The sequence below is a fragment of the Echeneis naucrates genome, chromosome 4, assembly GCF_900963305.1.
Source record: "Echeneis naucrates chromosome 4, fEcheNa1.1, whole genome shotgun sequence".
Classification (NCBI taxonomy): domain Eukaryota; kingdom Metazoa; phylum Chordata; class Actinopteri; order Carangiformes; family Echeneidae; genus Echeneis; species Echeneis naucrates.
In genome coordinates this window covers 4657367-4684082 of record NC_042514.1, presented here as the reverse complement: position 1 = coordinate 4684082, position 26716 = coordinate 4657367, and the positions used below count along the sequence as shown (strand labels likewise).

The 26716-nt window shown below is 40.9% G+C and overlaps 1 protein-coding gene across 1 annotated transcript in view; it reads right to left on the bottom strand.

Moving 5' to 3' along the window:
- The window catches only part of cacna1ea (calcium channel, voltage-dependent, R type, alpha 1E subunit a), a 79602-nt gene that overhangs the window by 17625 nt on the left and 35261 nt on the right, over nucleotides 1–26716 (bottom strand). The window contains exons 6-20 of the mRNA XM_029500897.1: nucleotides 11736–11839; nucleotides 11368–11526; nucleotides 9877–10067; nucleotides 7833–7936; nucleotides 7075–7190; nucleotides 6818–6871; nucleotides 4570–4665; nucleotides 4210–4419; nucleotides 3962–4074; nucleotides 3678–3790; nucleotides 3088–3219; nucleotides 2475–2544; nucleotides 2221–2338; nucleotides 1456–1523; nucleotides 1170–1261 (exon numbers count right to left, since the gene is read on the bottom strand). Of these exons, the coding sequence (XP_029356757.1) occupies nucleotides 1170–1261; nucleotides 1456–1523; nucleotides 2221–2338; nucleotides 2475–2544; nucleotides 3088–3219; nucleotides 3678–3790; nucleotides 3962–4074; nucleotides 4210–4419; nucleotides 4570–4665; nucleotides 6818–6871; nucleotides 7075–7190; nucleotides 7833–7936; nucleotides 9877–10067; nucleotides 11368–11526; nucleotides 11736–11839 (1740 nt within the window). The remainder of the gene's footprint in view (nucleotides 1–1169; nucleotides 1262–1455; nucleotides 1524–2220; nucleotides 2339–2474; nucleotides 2545–3087; nucleotides 3220–3677; nucleotides 3791–3961; nucleotides 4075–4209; nucleotides 4420–4569; nucleotides 4666–6817; nucleotides 6872–7074; nucleotides 7191–7832; nucleotides 7937–9876; nucleotides 10068–11367; nucleotides 11527–11735; nucleotides 11840–26716) is intronic.

Genomic DNA, 26716 nt, shown 5'->3' with positions numbered 1-26716 from the left:
ACTAGAAACCCTTAAAGTTCAGAGTGTCCTGTCTGAATACAGATACCAGCCCAGATGACCCCACGGTATTCCAGTCTTCTTTATGGGCTCTGACAAGGGCTTGACCCTCAGCTGACTCAACTGGCACTAATTCATATCTGTGGTTTTATCCATTTTACTTTAATTTAATATCCATCAAGTAAGATCTATGAAAACGGTAAGGCCTCATGAAGGATGGAGGGAAAGAAAGACAGAAAGACAGGAAGAAGAATTATAAGCATAACATCATTTTAATAAATCATGATTTTGTGAAATCATCCACATGCCCATGCAACAAACTGCTTGTTTCTCAATACACAGCGTGCATATTGAGCCAGAGGTCCCCACTCTTGTGCATGCACATGCACTTCCACCACCTAAGACAAAGCACTGTGCAATCAATCCCTGAGAAAAAAAAAAATGATGGAAAAAAAAATCCCAATCTATTCTGCAAGCGGGAAACCTAGGCATTGAGGAAACAAGATCACGTTACTTCATGAGTCAAATTTTCCACAATTGAGAGCACTTCAACAGATCAAAGCCTTCATTCACTTGATTTCACTTCCCTCTCTCGCAGCCACAACGTCCACTTTGCTGAGTAGAGAAGTATATTACTGTAATGGACACACCGTGTTAATTTGGACACTGGAGTTACCGTATCTCCATGACAACAATGTAAGCACCTCCCACCCCGGTGTGGGACCAGTAACCATGGAGACATACACTTCAATTTGGAGGCAGTTACAGTGCTGGGAGCAGGCGGAGGTTAGTTAGTGGACCTTTCAGAGTCGTATCAATAAATGTCCAGAGGGACAGCAACAAATACAGATTCTCTAAGCACACTCCGTGTGTACGTGTAAGTGCTACAAGCCAGAACCTGCACAGCAGCACAACCTGACGCACTGTACTGATGACCATCATGCTCTGTCCATTACTGCTCCACATTATTGGTAGTCAAACTCTGCTGAACCAAATGATGGACTTGTTCTTCGCTGGAGGCCACAGCAACTTGTGCAAAGTGTTAGCATTTTGTGTTACTCCTACATCGACACTCCCAGAGGAAGGAAGGAAGGAAGGAGGGAGAGGAGAGGAGGAGAGGAGACAGTGGGAGGAGGAGGTCAGGCAGGAGATCGTTTGCACTAAACACTTACTCTGAAGACATGAAGGAGGACAACGGTCCAACCTCCTTCGCCTTCTGGAGAGCGTGCTTCTGGTTGAACGCCGCTTCTGCTTCCTCTTCATCCTGATCAAAAGAGGAAAAGGCGACTGAACAGCTGTGATGTCTATGACTTTAAATAATTCAACAGAATTTAAGTGAAGAGGAGGAAAGAGCAGAACTGGACATGATGTGAGTGGAGAGATTATTTAAATGGTGTAACAATAACAGATTCTTACAAGCATAAAAGGATCAAGGCCCACTAATCCCTCTTTTACTACCTTAGTGAGTTCTTGTGCATTGGCAAGATTGTCCACAGCGATGGCCAGGAAGACATTCAGCAGAGTGTCTGTTCACAGCTGTGTTAAGGACTGTTCCTGTTGTGTAACCCAAATATGGAAACAGATCACAGAAAGTCACATTTAGATCTTAGCGAGGCCAAATACTTTTCTGGGCTCAAAGATGAGCGACACATTCAACAGGTGTCCAGAAAAACTGAAACTACAGGATAAACATGCAAGAAAGTTTTTCCTAACCCTGTTAGCCAGAAGCACTTGGCAGAAAGGTGGCAAATAATTGAAATTATTTCCCAAAAAATCCATGTTTTCTACCTAATCCACATAATTACAATTTTTTTATTATGAGAATATTTCTAAGGAATGTCTATATCGGTACAAATATCTGAGGCAGATGGAGAAGATGTTGCTGTTTTTCCATGACGCTCTGGCAGACATCAAAATCTACTTAAGACACTGTTTTAGTCCAATATATATAATTAATAGAAATCTCTTCATAACTTCAGCAATTTCTTCATAAGTAATCTAAAATTAAGTTGTCCTTTTTGGGAAATCGACATCTAAACACCAGGAAAAGTTAAGTAAGTAAGTTTCATGGTAAAATAAATCAACATTAAGAGGAGCTGTTAAATGAAAGTTTCAAAAACATTTACTAAATACTTCATAATGAATGAACTAAATTATATAATAATACAGCATTTTTCAATGAAAGCATTGATATCTGAAAAGGAAAAGACTGATGAAGGATACAGTTTCCAAACAATGTGAGCACTATAAAGTAGATGGAGGACCACATGCCAGACTTCACTCCACCTTGAGAGCGAATGCCGTTGTACATAACCTCATTCCAGTCCTCTCCAGTGAGGATCTGACAAAACAAACCCACGATTGCACAACTATTCAGAACAGCTCTTCCTACAAACCCATTTGCTAAAATGCTGTTACATTAAAAGACAGGGGTGCACCCTGATTCACTGTAGTATAGATCAGGTTTATTTTCAGACCTGAAAAACCGTCATGATGGCTGCAGGAAAGGTGTCAAAGTTTGTGGGGGTGTAGTCTTCAAAGATGAACCTGTGAGAAAGTTGTGACACGTATGTTTAAAAAGAAGAGCTTGTTCTAGTATTTTATTTTTGCAGTCAGCGAAAAATCCACTCCTCTCCTCTCTGACCAGCTGCCTGATGGAGTTTTTTCTGTGTGCTTTGTATTCTGGAGGCCAGTTCACGCAGAAAGCCTGCTTCTCTAGCTCAGCCTTTACTGAAGTGACAGCTTGTGGGAAAGCCTTAAACTGGAGGGAAAACCAAGCAACAGTGGCTGTGTGTGTGACTCCACCTAGAATGTAAACATGTTTTCACTTTTCATCTGTATTTAATAAAGAAAACTCTACTGAACCATGATGTGTGCTTCGGCTTTGTTTGTATTTACTGTACAGGAACCACAGGAAAGGTCTATGAAGCTGAGCATGCATCCAAAAAACTCTATTATCAGCCGGATTGATTAGATTTCTCTCTCTGCCCTGCTGATTCATTTTCAGTCCATTGTTCATGAACTCATAACACATGAGGTATAAGCACTAGTATTTTACTCAGATGATTGCTCTTGTGGTTTTCCTCATACCTGCCACCGAAGAGCTGCATACCGAGCAGCGCGAAGACGACAATGAACAGGAAGAGAAGGAAAATGAGGGAGATGATTGACTTCATGGAGTTCATCAGAGAGACGACCAGGTTTCTCAGAGACGCCCAATACCTACAGTCACAAAATGTCAGTTTAGTGGAAAAACGAGACAGAGAATAATTCTAATCCTGTAATCCATGATTTATACTTTGAACCGCAAAATGATTTTCATATATTCTGTTTTCTTTTTGTGGGCAATGTGAATGTGTGTGTCGTTGCCATGCATTTAGTTATATATTTATATACTGGGGAGGAATGGAAGATAAATGTCATGTAATATCTTTTCCAATATTTTTTTTCTTGGTTTCAATTTGCTTTGTCCTCGGAGAGACAATTTATCTGCACTTGGTAGTCTGCAGCGGAACTCAGTATGAATTTTAAACAGATGAAAAATGATATCATACCAACACATCAGACTATAATAGTACTTTTCAAACTGTAAAAAAAAAAAAAACAACTGTCAAAGTTTCTGTCAGTTACAAAATGTTCAGTCCAAACATTTCAGCAGATATCAAAGAGTGGAGGCTAACTTGGTGATCTTGAAGATCCTCAGCAGACGGAGAGCACGCAGGACACTGATGCCAAAGGAAGTACCAGGCCTGAAGAAACCCCACAGCACTTCAAAGATGCTGCCAACAATCACCTAAGGGGACATAACAGAGCAAAGAACACCAGCAGTTATGACAAGGTGACAGGGAGGGCACGAAAAATTAGATGCAACAGACACAGGCAGAGGAAGTGAGAGCTGCTGCATTATTTTACTAAACAAGGTGAATTTTCAACGGGCACACAGAGAAGGAGGCAGATTACTGACGCTGCAGTCGAAGCAGTTAAAGGAGGAGTGAAAGTAGAGGCGTGGTCCTAAGCTGTACATCTTCAGGAACATCTCAGTCAGGAACAGACCGAGGAACAGAAACTCTGCATAGTCTGCAACAGAAACAAAAAGTGACAATCTGACGCACTGACAACTGAAAAAAACTTGATAAACATATTTGACAGGTGTTACAGAGGTGACAGAGATCTGTGGACCGCTGGATGCGATTTGAATGAGGTGTGACTCACAGAGGAAGTTGGACAGCCAGACGGGCTGGTTGTGGTGAACAATGGCCACACACAGCGTGTTGAGGGCGACGAGGCTGAGCACTGTCCAGTAGAAAGTGTGTGTCTTCACCACGCGGCGGATGGAGATGCGCAGGAGACGTTCCTTCCGGCGAAAATAAGCTGTAGGACCTCGCTTGGCACTCCTGATGCTTGCTCTTGCCATGGGAATGCCTAGGGAGGTGGAGAGAGGCTGTGGTCTAACAGTGCTCGTACAAGATGCTCCCACTCTAAATCACATACATTGTGGTGTTTACAACAATTTCAACTGTGCCTCACACTTTTTGTGCCCATATTTATGAGCCTGTCAAGACTCCCACTCACCCACGGAGGAAATGTCTCCGTATTGTTCCTCCCCTGGTTGTCCTCGGCACACAACGTCCATGCCTCTCCGCTTGATGGTGGTGGCTCTCTTCAGTACTGTGGTAGAACATAAAAAGGGCCAGGACAAGCTGCTCAAACACTTTAACGAGCATGTGAAATTAGAAGAAGTATTTTGTGAGGGCAGTGACACATGGCCAAGTTTTAGGCAAAATGACTGAGCAAGTCATTAGTATTTTTGCCTTGATGATTATATGTTGAGTAACTGAATACATTTGGTACATTTTGAGTCAACAAAAGCCAGAAAACAGCACTGTGTACGACCGCCCTTACATTTTAAAGACAGTCATAGACAGTGTTGGGTAATATGCAAGTGTGAGATCTGATAATGCAATGAAAAGATGATGATGACGGAAATGAAGTCCCTCTGCATGACAAGCTCATGCGTTTATTTCAGCTGAAAGGGGACGCTGAGCTCATTAATGCTGCAATTGAATGAGACAAAAATGATCATTTAATGTTTCTGTAATGATCCATACAACTGAATGCAAACCTTCTGCTTCTATTTTATGATCTCTGATATGGTAAATCATGCTCTGAGGCAACTTGACAGTCCATGCAGAGCCATGTGCCACCATACAGTGACACGCTGTGGGGAAACTGTCCCCTGGGGACACAACGTGCAGTGCGTACATGCCAAGATGAGTATGAGTGCGTTCTGACCTTTTCACTAAATGATGTGTTTATCATTACCTTTCTACTTATCCCACTCTCACCCACTACCTCGACTTCAGAATTTATGTGCTGTCAATATTTACGTGACTTTTTTTTTGTTTTTTATAAAGCACAGATCAAACACACACAGTTATAGATAAACAAGAATATTGCACAAATATTACACACACACAAGTGTTTGCTAAAGGCAGGGACAGAGTCCTGTCAGCATAAAAACACACACACGCATGCGGCTGCCTTTTCAGACGAGAGGTTGCTAAGGCAACTGCAGTGCACCACCTCTCTTTTTAGTCAAAGCTATCAGAGCTTCTGCATTTATTTCCATCACAACAACTGGAGCCATTGTCCATCTTTTTTTTTTTTTTTTTAACCTTGTACTAGTGTCTTTGTCCTTCAAGTGACGCAAACATACTGGACCTGAACATGGATTTGTTTTCTTTTTTCTCTGTGCGTGCATGCGTTCATTTGAGGCAAACGTGTGAGAAAAATGGATTGTGAAGTCGGTGAGAGACAGCAGAGCAGAGCAGAGCAGAGGACGGTTCTCACCATAGGCACCACCTGTGCTCCACTCTGGCAGCTTCCTGAGAGCTGCCAATCAATCAACATTTAATAAAAGCCCTGCTGGTTTAGCGAGGAGGAAAGGTCAAATTAGAGTTGAGAGGATCAGAGCAGGTACTTAGCTGTCTGTGAGGGATCGAGCCAAGTGGCAGGTTTAGTGATAGATTTATACAGTGAGCCTATGTGAGTGCACCATGACAACAACAAACAACTCTTAACCTGAGTTGTAAAAGATAAGATCAGGCATCCACAGCCATCAAACTGGCTCTGGTAGACTTTTCATATCAGCTCAAATATAAATACAGCTCCTAATGCTCTTACTTTGCAAGTATTTTGTCATATACCAAAATATCGTTCAATCATTTTGACCTAATGTTGGTACAAAACTTGAGATGCTTTTGGGCTAAAAGCTAAGACAGCAATGTTATCATATCACACTAGACTGCTATCTCTAAACACAAAGTACAACCTAGCCTGATGTAAACGGTGAGGTGAGGTATTGGATGAAAGTGGAATTAGCATTCAATGAAAGTCAGTTAAAAAGATCAACAGGATTCATTCTGCTGGTGACATTAATGTCTGTATTACATTTTATACTAATTCAACAGTGGTTGAGGCGTTTTGTTCCAAACGACAAATGTTAACATGGGTGTACAAGAGGAAAATCATAATGTGTAAAGATACACTGTGAGAGCCATGAATGTATGTGTGCGATTTTATCCCCATTAATGGACTGGTGATTGTGATATTTAGTCTGAATCTCAATGATATCAGACTAGATATCAAAGTAATTCAACTTCCCTGATAACTGTGTTTATTACTTTAACTGCATCTCAGAAAATTGTGGTGTTCTTAAAATCACAGACAAATAAGCAACACATACTATAGTAATATAAGCGAGGGTAGAAAAAAAAAGACAATGTGCACAACGTAATAAGTAAAGACTAAAATTTCTTACCATCAAGGGCAGAAGGTCCTGGATTCTTATTCTCCTCAGCAAGCATCACTTCCTCTGGAAAGTCAGAGTGTGATCAGAAAATGAGCAGCAGATGGGGACTCACATGGAAAGAGGTACAGTAGCTGCATTAGATATTCCTACGTTCCATATTCAATAGTGTTAGTCTTCACACTAAAGGTAAAAAATTGATTTTTTCCTTTTCTCATCACAAGCAATATTATTAGAGCTCAGTGAACTGTGTCTGGGACTTAAACCACCTGCTCTGTCAATCCAGGCCCGGTAGCCATTGAGCTCTCTCTCAATTTGCTGCTGCCGTCTCAGTTTCATGAAGGCCCTGCGGTTTTCCACTCGCTCCCTCTCCTTGGCAAATTCCCTGCAAAAACAAACCAAACCACAGAATTATTTGTTTACTCTCTCAGTGCACAGGATTTTGTGGTCAGGGGAACAAAGTGTAGAGGAGAGCAGGAGAGAAGTCTTTTCTCCCTAACTGCAGTGAAAATGAGAACAATTCCCCCATGAAGGTGTTTTAGAAAACAAATGAACTTGTCCAGACATTGACACCAGATGCTGAACCAACACGGTTTTGCTTGGCTGTGGCTTCTGTGTCATCCACTCTACCTGTACCTGTGTACCACAGAAAGTAGATAAAAATGGACGTTGACTTCAGGAGACAGACATCCATCCATCTCTCACGCCTCCTCAGGAATACTTTCTGATGTCATGCATTGACTGATGACCACATCAGTATAAATGCAGTATATTTATATATACAGCAAATAATAAACACTTCACCAGACTGGTGGTGACTGCCGGTGGAGAAGAACCATTTCACCACTGACCATGATGTAATGGACTGTAATGGAAAGTCAGGGACACCAAGGACAACAGAACAGACATACAACAGACCGCAGTGCAGTAAGCTGGCGCTTCACTGGGAAACAGTCCAAGTCTGTCTGACAATCAGGGGCAGATGCTTTCATGAATTGAAAATGAACTTGAACTACACTCAACCTACCCAGAGAGGACTCCCAGAACCAGGTTCAGGACAAAAAAAGAGCCAATGATGATGAGAGGGATGAAGTAGAGCCAGTTCCATCTGGGGCCCAAGGCATCGTCGGTCTGAAACATGAAAATAAATAAATAAATCAAAGTTTGAAACCCAGTAAAATAAAGTGAAGTGGGAGCAGACTCGACTCATGCTGCCATTGGGATACAAGACGGAAATACACAAGTGTAGGTGTTTGGGTTGCTGCTGAAGGTTCGAGTCTGAGTGCTAGCAGGCCTCCGAACAGAGACATCAGGTGTATTGATCTGCTGTGGCCTCACAGAGAGAATGTGGAGGAGAGTGAAGGTATTCTGTGAGCAACCACTGTGTGAAGCCAATATAGAACCAGGGTACTTCAACTCTACTTAAAAGCAGCTGAAAGTGAGGAAGTGCACATGGTGAGTCTGTTTCCCAGGATTTGGATCTGCACATAAAGTTATAGCTGAGCTGCAGGGAAGTGTCTTTCAGTATATGTGCACAGTAAATATTTTTAGAGTCCATATGGTCAGCGGCACAGTAGCAGTGCGACACCTGTCTCTCTCACCAGTCTGTCTTCGTTTATCTGAGCTGTTCATTTAGCATCACTTCTGAAAACATTATACTATCATTATGGTAAATCATCTGCCGCCATCCATCTAAATAAAAACAGAGCAGGGAGCTGACCACAAACTATACCCTTCCTCAGCACTTTGTGGGTTTCTGTGTGTCCTCATGATTGTTGCTTTATTATAACAACACAAAGTAAAAGAAGGTCTGTTAGATGCCTGTACTGTAAATTCTGCAGTCTGTTTTTGTTTTCAAATTATGAGAAGCACACTCTTTGATGAGTCAGCTTCATGTTGACATGACTGTAGAGCAACAATTCTGCACATTTGTCAGCTGCACATTCATGTCCTACTCGATCCTGAAGAGCCTTAAACATGAATTCTGTCTAATGACCATCAGGGGTCGGCTCCACTGGTTGACAGAAGTCAGACTGTATATCTGGGCTATCTAAAAAATATTCAAAACAGCCTGACTGTTGATCGTTGAGATCACAACTGTTCTGATTTTACTGTGAAAATTAGCAGTGGCCGGCTGTCTGAAGTGCTCAGTAATTCCAGATCCATAAAGGCCCACATGAGCAGAGTGATCATTTCTCTTTTTTATTGTATGCTTTTCTGGCTTGTTAAAGCGACATTTTTTTAGTATTCCTGTCTGAGCATGATCTCATAATTCCACTCTGTTACAAGCTGAGATAAAATGATTAGGTTTGATTTGTTGACTGGTCACACAGGCAACAGCTACATCAACTTAGCAAATGTTGCCACTGCCTGTCTTTCTGTCTACACACTGTCTGGCTGCATCTATCTGCCTGCTCCTTTCACTGACACAGTGAAAGAAAAGCAGCGCTGTATCTCATCCACGTCACAGAAAATAACAGAAAATGACATTAACATTGTGCACAATGTTCATTACTTGAAGGCACGCCTCTGTGAGATGCATCACAACATATATAACAACATATTGTGTTCTCCTGTTTACTTTTGTACAGCTTGGTATTGACTGCTTTGAAAATGTTCATAAACACATATTTGAACCTACTCGTTGTGCTCACATTCACAGATTGCTGAGGTTTACAAAGAAATTAATTAAAATGACATTTCTAGGTAGGCAGTCTAATCTCTATTCAGGCCTCGCAGCATGTTCCAAGAGGTTACACATTTCTCAAGGCTGATGGAATAAAAATGGCAAACTGAGAGCAAAACAGGAATTAATATAGCACTCTGCAGTTTCAACACTAAAATCACAAATCCCTCCCCCTCTCCTCCACCCACAGGCAAGAGCATGAGAGATGAGGAAGCAAGACTTCCACTCAGCAGCTATCAGTGAGCTAGAGCCAAAGCTGCTTCTGCTCATTCGCTTTAGTTCAGTCTAAATTGAAATAAAACTCTGCTGCACCTCAATAATTTGCAGCAATCGCCAGAAAATATTGTGAATGCCACACTTGTGTAAGGCGCGCGTTGAGTCTTACATTGTAGAGCATGGTGGTCCATCCCTCCATGGTAATGCACTGGAAGACAGTGAGAACAGCAAACAAGATGTTGTCGAACTGGGTAATGCCGTCATTTGGGCCGATCCAGGTATCATTGCACGTGTATTTGGCCGGACACTGACGGACGCCACACGGGAACTCAAACTCAGAGGAGTCGACCGTCTCGTTTTCTGAGCACAGAAGGTGCATAAACAGAGAAAAGGGTGCAAAATGCATTATTTATGCATAAGATATATACAAGACAATGCTTCTGACAAACCTGCCATGTTCAGTCTATTGCAGACAACAACAAAAAAAAAAAGAACTATAGAACAATAAAGCTACTACAGTGAACACTATAATTTGTCATTTAATTAAGATTTCACAGAGAACCAAGAAGTAAGAGAGTTCACAACTTTAATGTCTTCTGCTCGAGAACACAAAGTTTTTGTTTTTGTTGACAGTTCAGTTGTGTGGCAGTGAATTCACAGCCTTCAAAACTTGTAACTGGCGAAATCTTCAGTCGAGCCATATCTAAGTTTGTACAGAAATAATAAATTGGAGACTATGGGAATAAAACAAGAAACAAAAAATGTCAGTCGAAGAACAGAGTACCTGTCTTAACAGTAACATGGCCACCCACTGACAGAAAATACTTCGTCTCTGTGTTATCTAACTGTCGTTCAGCTTCAGTGTGACAGGAGGTTAATGACAGCAGTGAATGTATAATGAGCCATTGTGGCACACAGGATTTGTTGGATTTAATTATACAGGACAGCGCAGCAAACTGTTTGGTTTGATCCAGTCTGCAGGTGCAGCCTGTTTGTGTATACATTGGTGATTATGACAATAGAGCTGTTTCCTAAAGAGCTACGTAAATATACCTGATATAGACCCACAAATACACACAAAAAGTGAAAAATGAGTTCAGACCTGTCTCTTTGATTTTATACCCTGTGAATCGGTTAGTTGTCAAAAATAGTTCAAAATATTCTTTTATCTGTTCACATTTATGCATTATTCACCATGTGAGGTCCTTTTGACAAATTGTTCTCTTTTGTTCCATCCATGCCATCAGACTGTGGCGGAGATGTTGAGAATATTCCTTTTTTCTAAAGCAATTCATAATAGAGCTTGGTTAAAGATGAATAAAAACATTCGATTCACAGTAACAACAGGATGCCACAATTGGTTCCCAACACGAGGAGAGTAGTGTGATGAATTATGCCAATTAACAAATTTACTGTTTCCATCTTCTCCTCTTACTGCCTGTGTAAGACAGCAGAATATCTGTCTGTGCGTGTAATTATATCACTTACATGTAGAAGCTTCTCAGAGCTAAGAGCGTGTGCTGTCGGAGACAAAGTGGGTGATTTCTGACAAGATAATGAACACTGTTGCTGTATAAATAAGCACTGCTGGGCACACACCTTCAGCTTTGTGTGTAACAGCGTGTCCTGCTTACTATAATAACCATTAGGGTGTCTGTACCGAGTATTCCAGGCTGTGGTATACAGGTGAAGTGCAGTTTGCCGCTGTAAAACTCCAGGCCAATGATGGCAAACATGAGGATTGCAAAGAACAGGAGCAGGCCGATCTGCAGCAGAGGGACCATGGCCTTCATTATAGACTTCAGGACTATCTGCAGACCTGGAAATAAAGCACACAGTGATCGCTCGTTGTCGGTATTTGAAATGTAATGCTTTTCAGGTTTGTGTCGTCCATCACAATTAGTTATTCTTTCATTCGTTGTATTGAGGTGGTGGCAGGAATCTCAAAGGCCAGTATCTCAAAACATGGTCTGCCGTCATGACCGCGTGTAATGTCAGCGTGTGTTACACAGGATGTGTGTTACTTACTGGGGATGCCTGAGACCAGTTTGAGGGGTCGAAGCACTCGCACCGCTCTTAAAGTCCTCAGGTCCACTGAGATGTTCATATGCGCCCCCGCTGCAGCCAGGATCCTAAAGAAGAAACGTCCAAATGCAAACCCACACAAACAGGAGACAAAGAGCTGATGCACACAATTGTCTATGTCCTGCAGATGCATATGAATGCTACAAATTTCACGGTTTCTAATCTGAGTCTGAGTCAAAAAGTGGGCTCACACACACATTAAGGCCATAATGCACATGTTGGAGGAGGGCTGCAGTGTTTAGATACAGAATGCGAAGATCTGAGGGTCTCCAACAGGCAGAGAAAACAACAAGGATGCTTTTGGGGCTTTTGGCTGTTTCCCTGTGTGTGGGAGGATGGCTGTGACAACTGTTATTTAGAAAGAGAACAAAGAAAGCGGCTCCACGAAGGGAAGGCAGGACACCCTTAGGTTGGAGAGACATGAAGCTCATGGGGTTGGACACACACACACACGCTCTCTCTCACTAACACGCACACACACATATATCAATCATCTTAAGGAAGCCTTGAGTAACACACATCTGTTACACAAAGCAAGACTCCTTCACAAGTTCCATCCGTACTTTGTCCTGTTGTGCTTCCTCTCGTCGCCTCCCTGTGTAATTACACATCTGTGGCCTTCAGCTCTCAGACAGATGAGGAGAGGAAAAGCTTCCTCATTAGTCTGCTCTCTTGCCCCCTTTTATATTTTTGAAAACCCTCATATGGTTTTCATCTCGAAACTTCTCTCTTCTCACCTTCCTCATCCTTCACCTGTTTTTCAATCCCTTCCCCAATTATACTTCACTTCTGTAATTTCTGGAACACATCTTACTCCCCCTTCACCTGGATGCCCATTGAGAGAGAGAGACAAAGATGGATGGAGAACTGGGGCAAAAAAAGGAAAGGGAAAATAACAAATGGCGAGTTCAGAGTGTTCTTTTTTTGTGTGGAAGCATCAGTTCAAGGAGCAGTGTCTGCCCGGGCAATGCCATTGGTTGTTGAATAATATACTATAAAACACTCATTAAATTAATTTTAACCAGGAAGGAGACAAAGATGAAGGCAACAACATGATATGTGGATGCCGTGGAAACCTCTGAGGGTGATAAATGAAGCCAATGTTTGTTTACTCTTCAATGGTCACCATAAAGCCACATAGACTAAAATATTAAAATGTTGTTGAAACTGAATTCTCATATTTAAATTTTCTTAAGTTTCAAAATATTAAATATTGCACTGCACAATTATGGATGTGCACACCTTCACTCTACAGAAACCTGAGAGTGACACTGCAGAGACACCTTCATCTTTATTAATAGTCTGTGGTGTTGATGACGTAAAACAGTTGGAGTCCTGTAAACGTGATTTAAAAGGCTTCCTTAAGATTAAGTGATTTGCTCTGCAGTAATTGCATACTTGAGTTCTGTGATAGGGTGGTCAGAATTAGTCCTGTCTACAGAATTAGGAGCCACAACGTGTCATCTGATTTAATTAGGAGAAAAAAAAAAGGGAGGGAGAGGGAGAGAAAGATTAAAATAGTTCGCCATCATGCACACAAATATAGAAATGAAATTATGCTCATGAGTTTCACACCTCTACTTCCACCTTTTTCCCCTTTCACCCCAGTACCAACAACTTACAGTATGTCTTCATACTTTTTCTTTCCTGTTTCCCTCCTCCCACCCCAACAGCCCCTCCACTGTCTCCTGCCTGTCATTTCATCCCCTACATTCTCTGTCTCGCCATCGTTCTGCAGATCATTAGTCCATCCTAGCTGCTCTTTAGTTGTTATGGAGACTATGGGATGGAGGGTCTAAAAATGGCTTCCTCATCAAGTCTGCTGTTATTCAGTGGATGTCCTGGGCCCCATTTTCCAATAATGACTGTTTGCAAAGGTTACGAGTGTTTCCTAAGAGCAAGATGCTGTCAAAGTCCAACCAAAGCTACAAAATCTATCAGCTTTTTGGAATTAGAGATCATATTGTCAACGTCAATACATTTTTGTTTGTTTCCTAGCTACTCATAATTATGATAAAAGTGCAAAGCCACTTTCTTTTCAGGCCTAAAGATATCAGCTGATTGACTAGATAAACGCAACACCAAGTGGTAACTCACCCACTGGTCCCCAATGAGTTGCTTTTTGAAACCTTGAGTTTGTAATGTGGTCGTTGCCATCTTGGCTTTTTTAAACCAGAGGAGGTGGAGCTGAGGAGAGAGGAGTGACGTATCTGGTCAGCTCTGTACTCTATCCTGAAAAGAAAACTTTTACTAAGGTAATAAATCAACTGAGAAGTAAGGCCATTTTCCGTGACACATCAACACAACCTGACTTTTTAGAACTAGCTGCCTCCGATAATCGTTAAATAGAATTCAGATTTTAAGCTCTACAGCCTAGATTCACTTTTATGTAGAGTCTGGGAAAACATCACATATAAAATGTCTGTTATGTCTGTTAGAGTTTATTTTTCTCCTTCAAAGAGGACACATATCTGAGTGAGATTTTTACTCAGTTTGGATGAAATCAGGAGTAAAGCACAACTGCAGAGCTGAAAGGAAACATTCCTATTTCAGAAAACTAAAAATGAGAAAATAACAACAGCAAATATAGCCTAACGTAGCAGATATTACCTTCAGTGTGAACATGATGAATGTCTGTCTGTCAGGAGAACCCGATCTGGTCTGACTGCCAGGCTACAAAATGAGAAGCTGAGCTCAGATAAATGAATAGTCTTGCTTCCCCACTCCTTCTCCTGCTACAATATTTTCTCAAGCACAAAAATAAATATTTACTTATATTGACTACATCTTTACTGCTGCTTGGATTTCTTTTGAGCCTCTTGGTTTTAAAAGAACAAAGATTTTTAGAGGCTATAATGGTGCAGAGTGCATATTCTCTAGCAAAGGAAAGAGATATAATTTAAAAATCAGAAATGTGTAGAAACTAAAATTAATGGAAAAGATTAAACGGGCTTCTTGGTCAGATTACGTAAAAATGACTGAAGGGCAAAGACAAAATAAAGCAGAATAAAATGAAGTTGTTGCCAAAACATTCAGTAACCTACAGCTCTCTCTGTCACAGTGTTTTACCAGCATCACTGTGACAACCATGCTGCACACTGCTGCCGTCTGGACATTGGCAACCCCCCCCCCCCCCCGCCGTATGACGGAGACAAGGAAGGTGAAGGTTGGCCACAGAAACTGGCAGATTTAAATCATCCAAGGGAAGCACAACACATGGCTTACTTGGCGCAAAAAAACTATTTGGCAGACAGTTTGTTTCCACCCTGTAGCGTCCCTTCTTCCTCTTGCAGGACTATTCATTTATCTGTTTGTTGTAGTAGCTAAGGCTTATTTTATGATTCAAATGGAATCACTCATGTGGCATTAAGGAGCATTTTACCCACAGAGAGCATGATTAAGACTAAATGTTGACATGAAATGAGCAGTATTAGCAATAAATGATATGAGTTCCTTCATAAATATAGCCTGAAGCTTTTATCTGACTAGGACGTAGTTGGTAATGAAGATTAAGATTAAAAGATAAAGATGTTGATAAAAGTTAAACTGAGATAATTAATTTCAGAAACAACCCTAAAATGTAACAATGTGCATTTTATAGCCTTCTTAAGGTGGAGTTAAACAGGTCTCTTCCCTGTCTCCCTCTGTACTCTCTGTCAAGAGACAAAAAGGCCTGGAGGTCACTTTATGGACATCTTAATGGATCTCTGAGAAAACACACAGCTGAAAGGTGCCTGGTGTATCTACAAGTTAATAAAGTCACTTGGAGCTGTCACACAGAAAAAACCTGCTGCCTGTTCACCCCTGCACGGGCCTACAGGCGTCATGTGAGACACACAGGAGTAAACTGAGCCGGTGCCCTGGTCTGAGCTGTCAGCCCTGATCAGTGAATAACAGTGACATTCCCAGCAGAACTGACAGCTCCCTGCTGCGTGACAAATCTGTCATGACATCGTCATGCCGTGACACTGATAACGTTGTGACTTATGCTCCATGTAACTGTCAAAATGGTGAATAATATGACATGAGCTCACCTGACTATTGTAACATCATTAATTATTTAGCACCTGTTGTTGAAACCGCTGGTCCTCAGTCTGAAGTCACAACATAATTCTGATCATTGGATGCTGCCCGACACAAAATAGTATTTCTACCAAAACAAATACATTTTTAAATGGTTCTCTTTTAGCTCATAACATATGTGATGAACACCTTGAAGCCTGTCAGCCCCTCTGATGAGATAGACTGAATCCAATCAAATATTCTGCGCAAACTGAGGTATTTAAACACTGATGCCTTTATCTTATAGGGAGCATCATGTCATTCCTACCTGATTGGAAGTCTAATCCAAATGTGCCCCAATGTGCCTCTGTAACTGTCTTATCTAAATAATAGTTAATATTTATACCATTAATTAAACATGTGCTTTTCCTACAAAGATATCGCAAATCATCAGGGGTGGACAGTAATGAAGTAAATTTACTCAAGTATTGTACTTAATTGCAGTTTTTGAGTATCTGTACTTTACTTGAGTATTATTTTGGGGGATACTTTTACTTTCATTTCACTACATTTGAAGGACAAATATTGTACTTTTTATTCCACTACATTTCTATTGATGCTCTCGTTACTTCCTCCTTTTGCTCTAGTCTAATATTACTCGATTGTTTTTAACTGTAATTGTTTTTGTAACACACCTCTGTGTGTGTTCCTGGTAAGAATATGACCACGATGTATAATCCTCATCCTACCTGGATTGTTTCTCCATAATGATCAGCTCATTCTTCATTATACATCGTGGCTGTATTATTACCTGAACACACATTAGCTTGTAGCCAGAGTTTGGATGTTTTCTGTGGACATCACTACAACACGGTCCAACTCCTCATCACTCACAGCTGAAAACAGGTCTGTCTTTCTGCACACACACACAAAAAAAGAGTTTAACAGATAAAATAAATTTGTGAAGCACTGCAACAGGACCATGAAATAATTAATTCAATAGCGAAATAATTATAGCTATTTTTACATTTAATGAACTGGTGTATTAAATTCTGTCCCTTTTCCCTCCATAAATAAGTCATCATGTTTCATCCAGTCTTTCAGTTTTTTCCTGGTCCTTATTCTCTGGTCTAGTCTGGTCTGGTTCAGTCTAGGTCCTGAGGGGGGCGCCGTATCTTGCATTATCCCAGTCAATTACTCTTAACCTATTACCCTAGCCGTATTCGGACCCTGTCTTTCTGGTTTGGTCTCTTTTACCATGTCTACTTTTCCTTGTTGTAGCCCAGTCACTCTTCAACCATTGACCCTCTGCCCCTACCGGGAATCAAACCAGCGACCTCCTTATTGCGGGGGGGCAGCAGCGCTAACCACTGTGTCACCATGCTGCTCAAGTTAAAACTGGGAAACTGAAATATTATTTTTTTTTTAATTTATTCCTTATTATAAATATGATATATATGATAGATATCTACTTTATTTAACCTGAGGGAAATTCACTTACATGCATCACTCACACAACAGACAAACAAGACATACAGAGACATGCTGCCTCATCTTTACACTGAAATGTGCTTCACAACACGACAGACACACAGCTCGTTTTGTAGAGATTAGATGATTAAAGGTTTACAAACACAAGATATGCTCGCCAATAGGGAACTATATTTAAAATTATGTTGACACTTGTGACAAATGAGATAAAACAGCTAGTTAACTTCCACACAGCTCCACTTTAGGGGATCCAACTCCGGGTCTTCTGTCCTGAGTCTCTCATTCACTTGTCCCATGGTCGCTGAGCAGTGTGACCAGCCTGAGCGAGGTGGCCTTGTGGGTAATGTGTGACGCAGTCAGCACGTAGCCATGTTGTGTTGCGTGTTTGTCTCTCTCTCCGGTGAATGGTGTGAGAAGTAGCCAGCTGTAGCAGCCGTAAACTTTATAGTCAGTGTGATGAAACTCATAAAAGTGCTGTGTTGTGACACTAGCATAAGCTGAGCTAACTAAAGTGCGGAGCCGCGACATTAACTCACTAATTCTTGCCTACATTTCTGCCGTCATCCTGCATCTATGACAAGAAGTGCTATCATAAAAGGAGGCAGAGGAGGAACCAGACATGGAGCACACAGGAAGTCTGTTAATCAAGGTGAACAGCAGAGACAGCAACAGAGGTAACAAACAGCACAACCAGCAGACCCCCCGGAGTTAGAGACTGTTTATTCTATAGCTTCTTCTATAGCTATAAACATGCTGCAGTCTGCAGCAGAATCGCATCAGTATGACAATAAAGCTACTTTCCTTTCCTGTATTTCCTGAGGTTTTTTTTTTTTTTTATACTTTTACTAAAGTAATGTTACAATTACTTGTATTGGAGTAATATTTGACGAGAAGTATCTGTACTTTAACTCAAGTGGTGAAATTGTGTACTCTGTCCACCTCTGCAAATCATCTGCTTGGAAAAAGGGCCTATTCTGGCAAGTTGCATGTCTGCAGGTCAGTTGGTGATACCACATGGTGTCGATCCCTATGGGTGTTAATAAGTTGTGATGATTGAGAGGTTTTCGGCCAAATGGAGTACTAACACAAAATATCGTGTTGTTTGAGTTCTCAAGTATCCAGCAGGATGGTTTGCAGCAGATTGCATCAGGAAGTGGGGAGCCAGCTGCATTAAGCACCATGACAAGATCAAACTTAACTGGAAGCTGAATCACAAGCACACAGGCAGGAGCAGAGAGGGGACTTTCCTTCAAAAGGGCCCTTGATTTGATCCTTAGGGAGGATTTGGTGAGATAATATTAAGGGAACATACTTAAAAAGCTGAATTCAACGATGGCTGATATGGTGTCATACTATCTTGAACTCTTCGTTCAATAACTACCACAAGCCTCCAGCACCTGCTGTTGCATTCACAGTAACAATTTTGTAAAAGAAATATGAATTTCTTCTGCAGCTTATAAACTTGATAGGAAGCTTTTTCCTCAGATCAGAAACCTTTATGTGTCTGATGATAACAGCAGATGTAAAACTAACACTGACCAACTGCTGAAGTGACTCATAACATACATAAAATAACAGATTCCTGTTTATTATTTTTCAATTAATTATTACAATAAATTTTTTTGGTACGGTGCAACATTAAGGTCTTATGGTGAAGAAATCTGCTTAATCTCTTGAAGCCACAGAGAATTTTTGTTCTTCAAATGGTTTTAAACACAAAAATGGCACATTTTATGGATTAAAACAAATACTCTTGCCACACAGTGAGCACAGTTTGTACCTCAAAGATCTGCAGTAACACAACAGTTCAGTACATGAATGTCTGTCCATTCCTGCATGTTTGTAGAAGGGTGTTAACAATCTAACAGCTTTTGCCTGTTGGGATTAAAAATAATAACGACAAATCACAAAGTTGCTTTATAGAAACCTCTGACTCTTTAGCACAGTCAATTAAAATAACTACTCTGGTGGCCCACAGTGCAGTGGGTGGTGTGTGTGAGTGTTTGTACAGCGGATTGTCTTGACAGATTAAGGAATTGTGTGGAGCAACTCCTACATTGCTGCTCTGGTTGGTTTAGTGGATATAAGCCTCTCTGCCTCCTACAGTGTGCTCTCTCATTTTAACTCCCCCCTCATCTGTCCTTTTTACGCTTCCTCTCTGAAACACACACAGTGAACCCCCCTACATTGACGAAGAAGATATTCAAGTTGTTATGCAAGATCAAACGTTGCTGCTCTTTATATCAACAGCCGGAGATACTGGCCTGACTTTCTGTGAGTCAGTTATCAGTTTAATTCCGTATCACCCTCCATATTGGTTTATGTGTCCGTTAGCTAAATGTTTGCTCTTTGGTATGAATGAATAATTGAGTTGGGTAAATGATTTATTAGCCATCTGTTGGAAGAGAGAGAAAGAGAGAAAGAGTGGGAGAGAGAGACATAAAGACACAATGAGAGAGAGTGTGTGAGTGAGGTAATTATCTGGTATACTGCAGAGATGACTAGTTGGCACACCAACTCTTTCTTGGTCACAAAAGTTCATCTACAGCTTCATAACGTTAGTGCCTCCACACGAGTATTAATAAACACTAACAAAGGCTAGAACACATGAAAAATAGAGTTGAACATTTAGAACAATATTGCCCACATCATTGAATACAAATGAACGTTTAACCTTTAGTAGCTTTAAGGGTTTTTAATTCATCTAAATTCCCACTGTCAGACATTATCATATAAAGATAATATATTCCAGATATCTTGTGTATCATTTGATACACATTTCTCCAAACTATTACGCTCTGACGTGTTTGTCATATAAAATTAATGCCAAAGATACCAAAGGTTGCGATCATACGTATTTGCATTGTGCAAATACGTATGAACGTATGAGAAATAAAGATGGGTAGATTTTGCCTCTCAGCCCTGTTTCATCTCTTGCAGACAATCAAAGCCAAATGCAACACACTGCTTTCTGGCAAAGATACAAGCAGTAACAGAGCTCCAGAAGCTGCTTCAGCAAACATGGTGTCCCCAGAAAATCCTGTACAGCAGTTAATGTCTGCTACAATTGTTAGTTTGTCACAAACCCCAATTGAGACTAATAGAGTGCTGTTTCACCAGACCTATACGACGTGATGCCAATCTATGGGTGGTGTACAGGAACATCTTGAAGTCCTGCAGAGCTCAAAGGAGGTTTATAAAGGACAGAGTTTCTAAACAAATAGACAGTAAGTATGTATTTAAATAGACGTGTAATGGGTCCTGGGGCTTAATTTAATCTCAATGGATGTTCAGCTTCCACTTTAACCCAATAAGTGACTGAGGTGAGATTTTATTGCTTTACTACATGAAAACAATCAGTTTGTGCTACACTAATCTAAGACTGGTGCTATTTCACAGTACCTGCTGTCTTTGGTCGATCTAACATCATGCCCCTGTGGACACTCATCCATTCAGGCCAGCCACTAATCAGGTAAAGACAGAGGCCATACAGCTTTCATCTCATTATCATAGAAGTCCACGCTGATGATTGATTCTTCCTGAAATTTTTGTCTCATGTGTTTCCCACTCAGCAGCACCAAAATCAAATAATTGTTTTTACGAACAAAAGTATAACAATAAAAAATACTTTTTGTCTGTGGTTAAGCCTTTTAGAGGTTTTTTTTTTAAATCAATATATCATACAGTCTCTTAATTAACAAACCAAACCCTGCTTTACAGTCCACTTCCCTCCAAAAGGAACCATAATTTTAAAAATGAACATCATGTTGTATTGAAGAGGACTTGAACCTAGAGACTGAGACCGTAAACTCATTGGGATAATGGTTACTGAGGGAGTAAATGAAACGAGAAGTGAGGCCATTTTCACATAGACTTCAATGTAATCTGGCCTCTTTTTACAACCTGTCAACACATTTCAGCAGTGTGTACACCCTATCCTGCCCATGCAATTTAATTTGTGGGTAAGTTAACAAAAGATCGGACTCTACATGTGTAAATCAGACCTCACTAAACGGTCGTCTGCATGAAATTTTAAACTGTCGCGTCGTAACTGAGCAACATTCTTGAGAATTTCAACTCCACCTGCTTTCCAGTAACTTTCCCTGGCAACTGAACTAAATTTAATTTGACTTGAGTTCCATCTAACATCAGGACTAAGCTTTCGTCTCAATTTAGCACCTTATCTTCTCCCATCAGATAGCAGACTAGACTACATAAAGACCCTTTGACACAGTCTTTGTATCACAGCCCACTCAGCCCCTTTATACAGATTGTGGTCATAAAAGACAGGGAAAGCGTACAGGGATGGAAAACGGGGCTGTTAGGCAGTCAGTTTTTGTCACACCATCATCATTATTCAATAACTTAATTCAGGATCACAGATAATTTTGCCACCAACTACGCACTCCTTTTCACACACCCTTTCTTCATCTTATTCATGTTTCTCTTTGGTCCATTTGTGAAACAAATGCCTGTTGAAAAGTGAAAGACAAGTGTTTCCAGCGCTCTGTCTGCTCCTTTTGTCATTCACTCACTCTCACACATACATACACACTCCAAGACAAAAACAAGTGTAGAACCTCATTCTCCCACAAAATTATAAGAAGAGACTGATTATCAAATAAACCCTGGTCTAATAGTAGAGACACTGACTGGAGGGGCAGCAGGACAGGAAGCGGGTGACAGCCTAACCTGGGGCGGGGGCTCAGTTACCACGGTAACAGCTCAGGGGGACATGTCCCCCTGTCTGTGTCTGAACTCATCAATCGATCAGACAACAGATGGAAAATAAGACTGAAGAGGAGAGGTCTGTTTCTGTATCTGTAAACAAAAGCGTGTGTGTGACAGTTTGATGTAGTCGGTCCTAACAGGTGTCTGGCTGCCAAGCAGACAGACGGCGTTTCTGGCTAAAAGACATGCAGTAGTGGCACATTTGGTTCACGCACATGAACGCACGCAAACAGCCAACTTGTGGTTTTAGCTTTCAGTGAGTCAGGTACAGTGACAGGGTGTTCACACCCCAGCGACTTGTCTGAGATAATAATATACACAAATGGTGCAGCTCAACTTTACCAACACTCAACAGAACTTCAAGCTGAAGTAAACAGGAAGGAGAACAGGACAGAGGGAAACCGCGGACATGCCAGGAGCAGGGATGAGGAAAAAAAAGGGACTGAATGAAAATGTAAAAACATTAGAACCTCTGTGGACAAATAACCATCCTCTGTGACACCCAGTGAGGAATGTGGACTTATCTGTTCGCTTCGATTCACTACAGATGTGTAAAAGGTCTGCAAGATCCCATACGTAGAAGATAATCAACGATAGGCCCCCCACAAGAACTAAAGAGGAGACAGATTCTGCAGCAGCGACATGGTGGGCCAAGGGCCTTCATGGTCTGCTGTGACACTTTTTAGCGTCATCAAAAAAACAAAACGAAACAAGACATGCAGCTGCTGCAATTTCAGTATTGCACTATTTTCATTCTGAAGATATTTCAATCAATTGCTCAGCTCGCGCTCCAACCGAGAAACTTGCTGTTCGAAAAACAAGATATTTTGAAAACGTCTGAAAAACAACATGAAAATTCTTCTGATTTCACCCTTTAGTACTTTTCATTGGCCTCCCTGAGTTGATCCAAGCTGGACACTTTTAAAGCATGTTATCTCTGCTTGCAATCTCTCTCGTCTTGTTTCATGTCATCAGTCTCCCGGAGACTGTCTGATTAAAAAATAAACAATTTTCCTTCAGCATTTCAAACGATCACATTTCCATATATGGGCCAATTTGCAATGAGAAGACAAGTAAGTCTTGAGACATTTTCAAAAATTCATAATCACATTACATGTCATTTAATATCACATTATGACTCAGTGCCACAAAGTCGATCATTACTTTCTCAGTCCCTAAGATACAGAATCCTCATTTGTGAGACATTTATTCTTCTGAACATCCTCCTCCCCATCTCACCTAAAATCTTTCACAGTGATGTAGTAAAAGGTAAAGTCCTCATCTCTACACTCCTCAGGTCCATGTGAGCTAACTGCATCTCTCCCATCCCCCCCTCGTGTGTCTGGCACATAACGATGACACAAACCGTTGGTAGGCGTTTCCCTCTGCCAACTGCTGCCAATCTAATGGAGGGCTTGCCAGCAAATGGGACTGCCAAAGTGGCAATTAGTACGTACGATTACGCATAGGGGGCATCTTTCTTATTTCCTCCAGCTCTATCTCTATGCTCTCTTTTCTTTCCTTTCCTTCCCTCCTATCACGTCTTTTCCTCGTTATCAGTTGCTTTGTTTTCTCTCTCTCGCAGCTTGCCTTTTTAACAGCGGTAGCCAGCTGGTGAAGCATGTGTGATGGCCTGAGAAAACCGACAGCCCCTCTGTTTGAATTTCAACAATATCTCAGCTGCACACTAACAACCTATAAAGAAACAGCCAGTGCCAACTGATTCTTCATAGCTTCCCACTGATGCTTTCTGTGTAATACAGGCCATCTTGAAGGGCCAAGGCAGCTTGGTGAGGTAATCACGGCCTCTGGCGATGACACTGTTAGCGAAAGCTTCCATAATTACACATGTTCACACGTAGTGTTGAGTGAGTCAGGGGTATCCACCGAGGAGAGGTTCACAAGCTATGTAGTCTGATTTAACAGTCGTTTATTATGCCTCCATTGGCTACCTTTTTTTTTTTTTTTTTTTTTTTTACAACACAGTTATATTGAGGTTCCCATCTGTAGGAAACTGAAATGTAAGCCTTTAATCAGAGTCAGGTCACTGCAGGTATTTGAGCTGAAGTAATGAACATTATGGGAAGAACATTATATGCTTTGCAAAGAATAGAAATTACTCCAAACATGCTTCACAGCTTTAGGTTATAAAGGTCAAACTAGGAAAAGTGAAGTTGGTGTTGAAGAAACTGGATAATCTACACGTCTTACTCCGGCTGGATGAAGACGCAGGAAAAAAAACACCATGAAAAAGAGAACACAATGTTGTCTGCACATTGAAATGTGCAATTTCAGATTGTTTGGACCTATGAGTCCTTCAGCAAATACCTTTGAGGGCAAATGCCTCAGGCTCGTAGTCTTGGAGGCATCTTTCTTTTTCAGAGACCACAGTGAGAAGACTTCTCTCATTCTATTGTGTTTTTTTTTTGTTGTTGTTGTTTTTTTGGGTTAAGTCGCCCCTGTGAGTGTAACCAGGGGGCTGCACCAAGTAAATAAGTCCCAGAAAGTTTTCATGATACTTTGTGGATTTTAGTCTCACCAAGACTAAAAACAACTCAAAACATATTCTGTAATTTCAAAATCAAGAATTTTTATTGGCTGGCTCCAATGTAGTGTGTGCATGTTCTGAAACAGACTTACACTGATAACACACTGTTTTGGACTTAATATGCCTCATCGTGTCACTTTATTTTTCATAACTGAGATTTAGACAGCGGGTTCTTCTTCTTGAGCTTTCTTGCTTTCTACCTCCTTTGATAGAGTTACAGGGTGTAACCTTGTCACACGACTATAAAACTGTAAAGGGTACATTTGTGAATCAGTGCACATAAAATTCCCTTTCTTCAGAGTTAAACTAAACAGAGTTGAACTTCAAAATCTCTCATTCCCTTTCTCTCTTGCTGTTTATGTCCAGTTTTTTTCTTTTTTTTGTTTCAAAAGGCTCAAATTTTAAATTAATGACTTATGTCACCATTCAAGGCTGTTTTTTTATCCTGTATCTGTTTTCATTTAAGATTAACTTTAAGTTAACTTCTTCCTATCGTAATTTTTTTCCTCATCAAAACATGGCAATTTTATAACCAATCGTATAGATTTTTCTTTTTGAGTTACACAGATGAAGTTTTGCTTCAAAGGCAAAAAAAGGTATACGAGACTGTAGTAATGAGTACAAGGAAGAAAACTAACCGCAGAAAAACTAATTTAAATCTTTAGCTGACTTTTGTTACTGTTGGTTTGGCCTATGAATTTATGCGTACTGACTGTGTGTGGAGTTTGTGGAGGATCTGTAGAGCAGTTGTAACAGAGTCTGTGACACTGTCAGCAGAGGCCTCCTAATTACTAACTGATAGACAGCACTGGTGACTCATCTAATATCAGCAGATCTCATAAGCTCCATTCACTCTCTAATAAGGCTGCAAACCTCGACTGATGTTCTGCCTGTGTGTGTGGTTGGAAAAAGGGAGAGAGTGAAGGAGAGGGAGAACATTTTCATTAATTTATCTTTGCTGTGGCCAGAATGATAATTTAGTGAGGGCTCTATCTGCAGCTCACTTCATCATGCTGAATATTAATAAAATGAGACCTGAAAGGCTATTTCATCCACCCTGAGCACTACTCCATGTAAAAGAAGTACAAATGCCTTTACTTTTTTCCGTTTTTTAAAGCTTCAAGATAATTTTTTCTAAATATTTCTCAGCATGCTTGCTATCAATTCTGCACTGAGGTTGTCCAATGATATTAGCCACAGCACACGCTGACGTCTGAGCTAGAAGAAACAAAGACATGAAAAGGTGCTGGCTGACCAAACAAAGAGCTCACTGAAACTTAAAGCGTGATATGTCACCATTGGAAGAGCCTCTGGGGTCTTTGGTCTCTTTCCTTCTGTCACGATTCATGAAAATGAGGTTACAACCATCACTTAACATCCTTTCCGTCCTACTTTGTTTTAATTAAGCTTCTAATTTTGGTCTTACGTTAACTTTCCGTGGGGCTGAGTGTCATGTCAACTGATCAGCATGCTACAGAGGTGGGAGTCTCTCTTTCACAACACTTCTCTTTATACCATCTCTCTCCTGCACTCTGCTCTCCTCCTCCTTTGCATTCTTCTTCTCCCCAACAGCGAATGGAGCATCGTTAAGAAGCACGAACTCTGCTCATCAATAATTGAACAGCCAGAATCATGTAGAATTCTCTAAGAACCCTGTCTGCCACCCTTTGTATTTCTGTGCTTTGAATTTATTAATATTTCATACATGCGTGTATGTGTGTTATGCGCGTGTGCGTGTGTGTGAGACAGAAGTGGTGAGGTTAATCAGCTGTCTTATCAAGCTCCTCCTTTGAACCATAAACATTTCCTTCCTCTGCTGTGATGATGGAGCACCTATATCTCCTGCGAAGGAGACTGGTGTGGAATGCTCTTCACAGATCAGAGTAAGCGGTAAACATAAGCCTCCTGAGCCTTTCACTGCAGTGTAACTCATGTTCTGTAAGTACACATAGAGAGGTGGCGATTTATAAACTCACAAGCATCCACAGCGTGTCGTGGTATTATGCTGTTAAGGGGCATTGCCTTGATGTTAAAGGTGCCCTGTTGGAATTTCCTTTGGAAACAAAGCAAAGTTATGTTTAGTTTATTAATTAAACTGATAATTTTTTTCTGACAAGAGAATAGATGGATGAGGTAAAATAAATAAAACCAT